Source organism: Pan troglodytes, chromosome 1, assembly GCF_028858775.2.
Source record: "Pan troglodytes isolate AG18354 chromosome 1, NHGRI_mPanTro3-v2.0_pri, whole genome shotgun sequence".
NCBI classification, from domain to species: Eukaryota; Metazoa; Chordata; class Mammalia; order Primates; family Hominidae; genus Pan; species Pan troglodytes.
The window spans coordinates 141,134,724-141,146,944 of NC_072398.2; the positions used below are offsets into that span (position 1 = coordinate 141,134,724).

Below are 12,221 nucleotides of genomic sequence, written 5' to 3' on the forward strand. Positions count from 1 at the left end.
TGTGATATATACAGGGTATTCAATGGTGAATTCTCTATACATATGGCTCTTAATCTCATGAAGTTTAATTTTTAAACAGATGGTATTCTGGGTTTTCTATGTCTTTAAGAGATACATCTATGTCTTTTACTGTAACTTCCATCTTTTTTATCTTTTCTTGTAAGCTCTGGAAGTATCTTCAGCTCAAAATTCTAGCTCAGTAATTTGATTCTCAGCCATGTTTATTCAACTAATCAGCCTAAAACAGAGTTTATTTTCACAACTGTTTATTTCCAAGATACTTCTTTATACCAACTCGCATTTTTAAAATTAGTACAATAACCTCTAAAATATTTGAGGATTATAATGACATATAATATGATGAGGATTACATATGAAACTATTATAAGTAGTACTAATTATTATTCCATATAATACTAATTATACTTGGTCATTTTTCCCCCGAATTGTTTCCCCAAGAATTCTTTCTGCTTGTTAAGTTTGCTGTGTATTTTTCATGTTGCTCTTTTCCTTAAATATTTGCTGTTTCTCATTTGTCTACTTGCAAATGAGAGCCTAGGAGTCAACAAACTTTTTATATAAAGGGTAGGCTTTGAGGCCCAAACACAGTATCTGTCATATATTGTTTTGGTGTTCTACAACCCTTTAAAAACGTAAAATCTACTAAGAAATAGGTAGTGGGAGGCCTGCAGATAGCAGTTTTCCAACCAATAAATTTCTCAGTATCATTATCTGGAGTTTATTTTCTGGGCTTGAGTGAAAAATTCCCTGAAGATTGCGATTACAGGAAACCTAGCATTTTAATTGTGTGAGGAAGGAGAAAGGAACAGTCAGAAGGAAAATTGGGAAATAGACAGCTGGCAGATTTTTCTTTGTTTGCTTGTTTTCTAAGTATGAGGAATAAAGCTCCTTGTGGTAATCACAATATACCTAGGGCACTGCCACACTTCGATGGCCCCTATTTGTATGCTCTGCATTATATGCTCCGCACATATACTCTGTGAGTCTCACCTTATTTGGCAAACATCAAATTGTGTTACAGCTATAGCTTAGAGGAATTCTGTGGACCAGCAGCTCTGAGTCAGAGACCAGAATAACTATCTAGTCCTTCAAAAATCTGGCTTAGCACACTACAGACACCCCATCTCAGAGCTGTCTCTACAACTGGAGGTAATTCTTTAATTTCTGTATGTGGCTGTCAGTAACTTGGCTCTCTTGGTTTCACCAAGATCTAATTCCTTGCTTTGTATCTTCTAGAAATATTTCACAGCACCCTTCTTGTCTTCCTAGTGTGATTATAAATCTAACCTTATTGCTGAAATTTGTATTATTGTATCTCCTCTACAATTTTAATAGAACTTTAGAATTTAATTACTTGAATCAAGCATGCCATTTTAATCTAACTCTCTTAAATCTATACTTTATACTGATCTAATAAATAAGCTACCCATAGTACCCTTCCACACTCCATGCTATTTCATACCTCCCTGTCACCAAGGGGGCCATCTGTCACCATCAACATCACCCCACCCTGACCCCTAATATAATATTTTTCAACTTTCTTTTAAAACAAAAACTGGGAAATTTTATCATTGTGGGATTCTCCGTAATATTTTCTGAAAGCATTAGAATTCACAACAGACCTCTGGGAATTAGAGGTCTGGGAAAGAAGAAGGGAAAGTCAAGAAGAGATTAGACTAGTATGGCTGTCTCCAAGGAGGCCTCAAATGGTGGCAGGACCTACTGAATTTACCATTGCCAAGAATCTGCCCTTCAGCCTTGCAGATTCCCTGGATTTGTTCGAATACCAAATAGAGATACAGCACTGAGGGTAGGGACCATAACTACCAAAAAAAGTCAAATTGTTTATTTATAAAATGAACTGTAACTGTCACGCAGACTAGAACATTCCTGCCTGTACGGTTACTCCATTTTCTGTCCATCAACAGGTGTCAAACTGTAATCAAAAGTTTGTATGCCAGGCGCAGTGGCTCATGCCTATAATCCCAGCACTTTGGGAGGCCAAGGCAGGCGGATCACTTGAGGTCAGGAGTTCAAGACCAACCTAACCAATATAATGAAACCCCATCTCTATTAAAAATACAAAAAAATTAGCTGGGCATGGTGGTGTGTGCCTGTAATCCCAGTTACTCGGGAGGGCTGAGGCACAAGAATCACTTGAACCCAGGAAGCAGAGATTGCAGTGAGCTGAGATAGTGCCACTGAACTCCAGCCTGGGTGACAGAGTGAGGCTATGTCTCAAAAAAAAAAAAAAAAGTTTGCTTGTAATTAATGCCACTAAATGGTACATTAAAAAATGATTAGAATGCTAATTTTATGCTATGTATACTTTACCACAATAAAAAAGTTTGCTTATATTCAAAGTAAGGGCAATTTGGTAAATAAATCAAATGTTAAATAACATCTAAAATAATCTGATAATATCCACTTCTACAATAAGAACAATCTTGCCAACAAAAACAGAGTTCTTAAATACATTTCAACATGCACCAACATTTACCTTTGTAGTTCTTTTCTCTGTTTCTACATGTACAAGAGTGGGCTTATTATATGGGAAAATTACTACTCCTACTAACTTACCAATATAGTTGTAAGTATTAAATGAGGGGGGAAAAGTCCCCATTTTCTGACTCCCACAGGTCTGTTATAGATTCCAGTGCTTTCAGAAAGTATTATGAAGAATCCCCCAAACCTATGTTTATATTCAAAAGGGCAGAAACTCCTGCCTTGATAGGGGAAGAGTTACAGGCACCAGAAATTTGTATGAGGGCCCTATGAATGTTCTCAAAGTGCAATCACTGACCACTACCTTCAAAATCATGTGAGATATTTGTTAAAAATATATCACCTCCAGGATAGGCGTGGTGGCTCTTGACTGTAATCCTAGCACTTTGGGAAGCTGAGGTGGGAGGACTGCTTGTGTCCAGGAGTTCAAGACTAGCCTGGGCAACAAAGCAAGACCCCATCTCTACAAAAAAAATATTAGCTGAGTGTGATGGTGCACGTCTGTGGTCCCAGCTACTTGGGAGGCTAAGGCGGGACGACCGCTTGAGCCCAGGAGGTCAAGGCTGCAGTAAGCCATGATCGTGCCACTGAATTCCAGCCTACATGACAAAGACAGACCCTAAAGAAAAAAAAAAAAGTAGAAAAAAAGAACACCTCCAAAGAATATGCTCTGGTAAAATCTAGGTTGGTACCCCCAAATCCTCGTTTCTACAAACATTTTAGAACTACTCCCCTTTTCTAACATTTAAGGTGACCTGAAGGATGAAGAATCAGCCAAGGAAAGCTGATGGGTATACGCTATAGAATAAGAAAATGCAAAGGTCTTTGTAGGAAAGAACTCATCAAAAAAGTAACAAAAGGCCATTATGGCTGGTAAGAATGGTATATGATATAAAGTTGGAAAGCTAGGCCAGTCTGATCAACATGATAAGGAGTTCTAACTGTATAGGTACAAAAGAAAAAAAAAAAGCATGAGATTAACATCATCTGAATTACATTTTTAAAAGCTTATACTTGTGTAGAAAACTGAATCTATCATGGTAAGGGTGGAATCAAGATTAGTTAACAAGAAATTATCATGACTTGAACTGGGTTGGTTGCAGTGGAGGTAGAAGAGTCGGCAGATAAATTTTGGAAGTAGAACAGACAGACTTTTTGATAGACTGCAGGTAGGAAGTGATAAAAAGGGAATAGTACAGGATAGTCCCTAGGCATGTAGCTGAAACAACTGTGTAGGTTATAAATAAATTTCTTTGGTTATTTAGAACTATGTATCTCACTTTGTAATAGAGAAAACAAGTGATACTTGGAAAACAGAAGTTGAAAGGTGTTTAAGATCTTATATAAATCCTTATTACAAAAGCAATGCAAATATAAACACTAAGGATCACAAAAACTAACCTGACTATAAAGTAAACTGCCCGTCTACAAATTATCCAATAGGAAATACATGAATTTGAATTTCTGAATTAAGCACAGTAACAAAATACACTTTTATCATTACCTTGCAAATTAGCTAGGCTGTATAAAGGCTCAGGCGTCCCACAAAAAAGTACTACTTAGATGTTCTTTCCTATCTCTCATTCTAAAACATTTACCCAGTTATTACATAGGATCCTTGTTACATAATGGGTTTCTTTCCAAAAGTTTCATATCTCAATCAGACTACCAGAGACATTGTTTTAAAAAAAATCACTCAGCTTAGTATCAGAAGAACCAAATACTAATAACCTAGAGGAATTTATTATTCTTTTACCTTAGCCCTTCCACAAATATTTTTAAATAAAGGAGAAATAAGAGGGTAACAAGTTCTATTATCCTTAAAATTTGAACTCCTAAGCAAAAAGGCTTTCAAAAGCCTGCTAAGTAAATACAGACTCCTAGATAGTATCCAAATTTATCTAGTCTTCAACTACCCTTCTCTCATTTGGCACCAAATCCCTAAAATTAGATGCAAGTATCTATTAGATATTGCCAGCTTAAAGCTAGGCAAACCTAGTTCACCTCAAAAAAAAAAAAAAAAAACAACTGTATTGGTTCAGAAAGTCTAGTTTTAAAAGCCTTATTTTACACAAAAAGATAAATTATCTGTGGGATTCTACAAATGTCCATACATTCACCCACTTAATACCTTACAATTTGATATATCCATCCATTTATCCATTCGATGCCTCAAAACTTTTCTAATTTCACTGAAATATAGCCCCCTATGCCAGGCATGGTGGCTCACACCTGCAATCCCAGCACTGTGGGAGGCCAAGACAGACAGGTCACTTGACCCCAGGAGTTCGAAACCAGCCTGGATAACATGGTAAAACCCCGTCTCTACAAAAACTACAAAAATTAGCTGGGCATGGTGGCTCACACTTAACAGTCCCAGCTACTTGGGAGGCTAAGTTGGAGGATCGCTTGAGCCCAGGAGGTTGAGGCTACACTGCACTCCAGCCTGGGTGACAGAGTGAAACCCTGTCCCAAAAAAGAAAAAAAAAAAAATACGGACCCTACTCTCAAAAGAGGCCACAGTAAAGATTGAAAAAAATAAGAGCACTACTTTTTAGTGACATAGATGGTTGTTTGAAAATAAATTATTTAAGAATAGATCCTCTATCAAGCTCATGTTCTCTTTTTAAATATGTACGTATATTAGCCATAAAAAGTAATTTTTTAAAAAGGATAGAAATATTTGAAAGAGAAATAATTCTTTTAAAAGAAAAGTCTGCTTCTTGGTTCTTCAGCCAAAAACAGACATGACAAAAGAACTAACACAACTACAGAAAACTTTGTATCAAATGTATTTTCAGCAAGACTTCAAGATTTGACACAGGCACAGGGAAAAGGAACAAACTTAAAAAGAGTATAAATAAGGTCAGTTCAAACTCACCTCTATTTGAAATATGCTTTAAAAACAATTTGTCTTATATTTTAAAAATATGATTGAGAATTTTTTTTTCTTTAATTCAAGTCTTCTCAATCATCTTAAAATACCTGTGAGCTGAACTGATACATTAAGGCAAATTTTTATTTTAAATACTCATTTCATTGATGAACTCTGTTTCATTTAAACTGCTAATCCAGGGAGAAAGTTTTCGTAAAAAACATTTTATTGCTACAAAGGGAAACATGGTCACAAAGAGCCTTTAAGCGTATCTTAACGCAAATTACTATTCAATGTCTAATGCAGTAAAAAAATACACAGTCAGAGCACAAAATACTTGCCCAGTTTATATCTTCTAGGGTAAGTATTCAAAAAATTGATGCACACTTGAATATTCACTCCCAAGAGCAGCATTTAAGATAAAATGATTAGAATAGATATACTAACAATACACATTTGTTATCCTTAACACCAATAAAGTAATAAAAATTAAGCTTAAAAATTATACAAACAATTTATCGGATCTAAGTTTGGTAGCTATAAAAACTAAACTAAAATAGTTTTACCTTCATTTTATTAAACAAATGTTAAACATTTAGAAATTATATAAAACAAATTTTAATATGTGGAATGCATGCAACATGGGTGTTAATTCATATTTTAAGCTATTAAATTTCTTACCCTTTTTTACATTAGAACCGAGATGTAAAGCTCCTTTTAAATCTAATACCTTATATTTAATTTTCTTCAGGTTGCTCAACAGGGAAGTCAGCAGGTTCTTCCTTTGCTGTTTCTTCCTCTACTTCCTCTACTTCCCCCACTCCCTCTACTTCTCCCACTACCCCTACTTCCCCTCCTTCCCCTACTCCCTGTATATTTCCCTCGCCCTCTATTCCTCCTTCTCTCACTTCCTCTACTTCTTCCACTTCCTCTACTTCCCCCACTTCCTCTGCTTCTTCTTCCTCATCTTCATCCTCCTCTTCTTCAATAGGTTCATCAATCTTCTCTTCATCCTCCTCATCTCCTTCTATTTGCTGATCCTGAGAATGGTCTTGAATTTCAAAAGGATTCTCACCCTAAAAACATAAGAAATGGCTTTCAAAATGAGCACATTCATTATTACATTATCTGGCAAGTGAAATTTTTACTTGTCATATCATGAGGAAGAAATGCCATTTTGAAACTTTTCATAGTAAATTATAACAAATTCATTAAGTATTTGTTGACTGTCCATTTCATACCAATGTGAGCATATAATTTACTGAAGCCATTACTTTATCCTCCATAACTGAAATGCTTAAAGGTCATATTTTCCCCTTAACTGTACTTCTAAATAATCATACACACACACACACACACACACACACACACACACACACATATATACACATGACAAAGGCAAGTGTGGTTTTTGGTAGAAACAAAGGGATGATGCAAAGATTTACATTTTGCTTAATTATATGAGTATTAATGTTACAGAATCTCTTTAAAACTCAAATGAAAATCAGGTACCTCGCTTAATCTACTAGATACCATGCCTTACTTCTACTTTTAAAAAGTAGACAAACCTCTCAGTAAACATTCACAGGTACAACTTTATTTTAATATTTTATTTTAATACTTCAATTATATATCTGGATCAAATCTCATATAGATTTGACCATATCAGAAGGCTATATTAATGTAGTAAGAAATGAAGTAACAGTGAAGGTTATTAAGCAGGAAAATATTAAGACTGGCACTACCCTTTAAGATGAATGACACAGGAATGTGTAGGATGAAGCAGAGAACCAAAAGAAGGAATACTAGTGAGGAGGCTACTCTAATATCCCAGACCAGGGAAATGTAAAAGATGTGGTGACATTATTCACAGAACAGGTAAATTACAATCACTATTCTAATGGAAAGGAAAAGGGGAGGAAGTGTATATATGCTATTAATATATATAATTGTAACTTCAGATATCTAGATGTCTAACAGGCAGCTACAAATTTGCAACTCAAAAGAGAGGAGAGTTCAAAATAAGATATTTACATTTATGAATTGCCTGCTTGCAGAGAGTGCATTGGTGAAGCCAGGGTCTTAAATGGGAAGGCCCTGGGATGGGACTGGTGGATTAAGTAGAAAAAAGGGCTGCAATAAAAACCCTATGAAGATGCCTGCACTATACATGGGGGCAGCAGAAGTTAGAAGTGAAGGAACACAGCTGGGTGTGGTGGCTCACACCTGTAAGGCTGAGGCGGGTGGATCACAAGGTCAGGAGATTGAGACCATCCTGGCTAACACGGTGAAACCCTGACTCCACTAAACATACAAAAAATTAGCCGGGCCTGGTAGCAGGCACCTGTAGTCCCAGCTACTCAGGAAACTGAGACAGGAGAATGGCGTGAACCCAGGAGGTGGAGCTTGCAGTGAGCCAAGATCGCGCCACTGCATGGCCTGGGCGACACAGCGAGACTGTCTCGAAAAAAAAAAAAAGTGAAGGAACACTTGGTGCAGGAGGAAACCCAGGACAGTAAAAATACTACCTGATAAAAGAGAGTTTCAAGAATAAGTGATAGATCAACAGTGTCAAATGATACATATAAAAAAGCAGAAAGCAATTGAAAAAGGTCACTAGAGTTAATCATCAATACAGAATGGGGGTTCTTGAGGATTTATTGTACTATCCCCTTATTTCCATACATTTAATATGTTATAATTTTTTAAAGACCACTAGATTTGATAATGACAACATTAGTAATCTTAGGAAGAGCAGTTTCAAAAGTATGATGTGACAGTTAGACAGCAGCAGTTGTCCAAGAATGTATCTTTAAAATTTCCTATGAAGCTGTCAAAAACCACAGGCCCTGATTCCAGCACCCTGAGATTTTCATTTAGTCTGTACTGGAGCTCTTGCTGAAAACACAAATTCCTGGATCAATCTCAGACTGCCTGAATCAAAATTTCCAGGGGAGACGCTCAGTAACTTGCATATTTAAGAAGCATTTCAGGGCAAAAATTAGCTGGGTGTGGCAGCGCGTGCCCGTAGACCTAGCTACTCAGGAGGCTGAGCCAGGATAATCGTTTGAACCCAGGAGGTCGAGTATGTAGTAAGCCCAGATCACACCACTGCACTCCAGCCTGGGCAACAGAGTGAGACTCTGTCTCAAAATAAGAGAAGCATTTTTGGAGATATTTATCAGTGAAGTTTGGGAAACCCTAATTCAGAAAGCCTAAAAAAGGGCTTAGGCAGCTTTTTGTTTATCTTAGCCTCACGGGTGATTGAACACATTCCTCCGGTTGAGAACTACTAGTTTAAAGAGTGAATAATAGAGAGGAAGCAAAGAGCACATGCAAAGTAAACTACCATTTCAAGTATGCTGGGAAGAGACAAGATGATAAAATAGGGTGGGCCAAAGTCTAGGAAAAGTTAAGTCATTTTTAGTTTAGGGAACTCATAAGCATGTCTATTTGAGGAAGATTAGAAAAAAAAAAAAAAACAGGAAAAAAATCAGATGCAAGTAAGGGAAGAAATAATGATGGAATTAGAACAAAGATGAAAGGCAAAGATTTTTCCTCACAGATAATAAAGGTGAAGGAAAGATATATCTAAGGCAGAAATGAGAACACTTACTGAATTTACATCTAATGGTCTCAATCTCCCTAATGCAGGAGAAGAAATAAGCATATGGGAAGTAGCTGAGTGTGGTGGTATGTGCCTGTAATCCCAGCTACTAGAGAGGCCGAGGTGGGAGAATGGCTTTAAACCCAGGAGTTCAAGGCTGCAGTGAGCTATTATCGCACCACTGCACTCTGGCCTGGGCAACACAAAAAGATTCAGTCTTAAAATATATATATATAAGAAAAAGAATATGGGAAGCAAAGAGAGCAAGAATGAAATCTGAGACATGAGGTTATTAAAGGTTGGAAGAGTCACTACAGGAAACACATTACACTGGTAGTTAATAAGTAAAATTATTGTGAATTGAGTGAAAATCTGGGAAACACAGGACTGGCACGCACGATTCCACATTTTTGAGCAAGACAAACATTAAAGCTAACCATAGAGCTAGAACTAATAAGGAATTTGAGAGCGGCACCATTCCCTACTGAAAGGGGTGATTATCAATGCCCAGAGCAGGGAGTGAAGGCAGAACAAGATGATACAGTTGGAGAATTAGGAGAAATTGATGAACTGATTATCTCAATGAGGACAAAGTTGTTTTGTTTTGTTTTGTTTTCTGTCTTCTCTGCTGTGTCTCTAAGGGACAAAGATTTAAAAGGGCATTTTATCAGACTGAGAGCACTTGACGGTGGAGGGACAGTGGAGGAGTTTTAAGCCATGACCAGAGCTGACCATGAGCAGAAGATGTTCTGGGGAATGACAACAGGGAACAGAGCAGACAGGCATGCTGAATAAAGGGCCATCATTGAGTAATGTGACCCCAGTGCTTCTTGAATTTTCACATGCATATAAATCAACAGGAATCTTGTTAAAATGAAGATTCTTATTCAGTAGGCCTGGGTATGACCTGAAATTCTGCATTTCTAATGAGCTCCCAAGTGATGCCAATACTGCTGATCCACAGATCACATTCTGAGTAACAAAGTTCTAGAGGAGTTCTCAGTTCAGGTGTGTTCTCTACAACATGTGCATGAGCAGGATACTCCCACCAGTGACATCTCTCATTCCATGAAGTGACTCGATTGTGTAACTTGAAAACACTATATAGAAATTCTAATTTTGCATTCTTCCCTCATTAAAAATTATCTTCATACATCAATAGAAACCACTGACTTCTCAGAAGTTTGTGACAATGCAAGAATAAAAATCTAATTTTTCCTTCTTTAGCTATGATGCTTCTTTTTGATGCCATACCTCTCATAAAATTGGATTTCAATTGAGGGCTGCATTCATTTCTTTAAAGTAGTGTCAAGAATGTAGTAAATGGTGACAAATATTAACGAATATTAGATTAACAAATTAGAAAATAGGCCCCTAAGGAACGAGCTGCAAGAACTAATATTATTTAGCTTGGAAAGGACTGGTAGAGGGACAATTTAATGGTCATTAAATATGTATCAGGTTTTCTTCACAGAGTAGCTGTTAAGAGTCACAATAGACAAAATAAACAAAACTTCTTTAATCTATACATACTAATGTAAATAACACACTGTTGTAAATCCTCAACACAACAGCTCTCTTCAGTGTAGAATAATGATTTTAAGGTAGGTATTATTTTGTAAAGACTGAAAAATAACTTCTATCAGACCAGTCTGGGTATTATAAGAGAAGTAAAAACACAACAAAACCAAAAGACTAACCTCTAAAATTTATTCCCGAATCACAGTAAGCTCTTATTTGTATATAAGTGTTTATCATAAATTTTATGTAAAGATGGATTCAAGCCATAACATATGGCAAAAACCCTGAGGAGTAAAGAGTATATATCCAATTGTTCACATCTGAGTTTCCTAATATTAGAAGCAAACCTCTCTTCTCCCGCCCCCGAAATTCCATGAGATTCCTTCTTCTGGAGCAACATATCTGACCTTCCTGCTACCCTCCAACTTTTATGCAAGGAAAAGGAATGATTTATGCAATTAGTATGCTTGGAAGAAAAAACTAGGTGGACACAACACAGTCCGTTGTGGGTCCCCTCTTTTGGGTCTTCCTAGTGACAGAAAAGGTATATCCTAGTCTGTTCTATGCCATGTGGTAAACTAGGAGAAGCCTGTTGCTGTCCATCTGGGCTGGTAACAGAAATTGGGAGGATCTAAGTCTACCTAATTCAGAAGTGAAATATTAAAAGTCCACAGCAACTACATAGCTAAGATATATTCTCCAAGTCAATTTTTTCTTAAATCAAGAATAAAGCTGACATTTTGATTTTCTATCTAATTCTTGTGTATTTCTCATTGATTCAGAGCTACAAAGGTGATAAGAGAGGAATCACTGCTCCCATCTTGACCAACCCAACAGTTAGGAAAAAAGATGTTTTACCTATATGCAAGATACTGAGTAAAATTCTTCTTAATATGTTATACTATATTCAAGTATCACAAAAGGTTACTATGTCACCAGTTAATTATTGCAATACTACAATATTATTGAAAAGGTTTTTGCCCTAAAATCTTACCTTAACAAAACGTTCATATCGTGCCTTCACTATTGGATTATTTAAAATGCTTGTAGCAGTCAAGACACTCTCTCTTTTTATTTGTTCCTTATAAGCCTATAAAAAACAGAACACACTGAGGGTTCTTGAAAACCATGCCATGAAAAATATTTCCATAATTAAAACAGCATTTCATGCTCAAACCCTTAGATTTAAATGACTTATCTTCTTACAAACTATAGAGCAATAGCAACTACATAACCACAGTCTAAATCTATGAACTCAAACAATGAAGATTCAAGCCAATCAGCTTCAAAAGAAAACACTCAGTCCCACGAATCTACAAGTCTAGATTCTACTAGATAGCTGCCTTCCCTTCTTTCCACTCCACATCTGCCTCCCCAGCCCCCAACTATTAATTTTCACACTGTCAAAAAATAAAGAATAATTTTTCATACTACAAGAGTATCTAGTCTTCCTCTAGGCTGTAGTTATTTCAAGACTATTATACAGAGGAAGAAAGTTACCAGTATAGAAAATTGCCAAAATGGTGTCAAGGGAATATCAAGAGAAGAAAAAGACATAGATTAAGAAAAGATTGTATGTGTTCAAAAATGCTTGAAGAAATCTGAATTAAATGAGGTTCACTTCAATACAAAATAAAAGTTTAACACTTGGGTATGTTCTATTTAAAACTTGAGGCTTTAATATCTGAATCT

The 12,221-nt window shown here is 36.4% G+C and overlaps 1 protein-coding gene across 5 annotated transcripts in view; it reads right to left on the bottom strand.

Annotated features, from left to right (window-relative positions):
* Positions 1-249: 249 nt before the first annotated feature.
* Positions 250-12,221, bottom strand: part of ZNF326 (zinc finger protein 326) — a 38,525-nt gene continuing 26,553 nt past the window's right edge. For 2 of the 5 annotated variants that reach the window (XM_513552.9, XM_016922220.4), the window contains 2 exons: positions 11,524-11,619; positions 250-6,477 (listed from right to left, as the gene is read on the bottom strand). In XM_513552.9, coding sequence (XP_513552.3) covers positions 6,139-6,477; positions 11,524-11,619 — 435 coding nt within the window. In that variant the 3' untranslated portion in view covers positions 250-6,138. The remainder of the gene's footprint in view (positions 6,478-11,523; positions 11,620-12,221) is intronic. The other 3 variants (XM_063799748.1, XM_016922213.4, XM_009425005.5) reach the window with 2 other exon arrangements.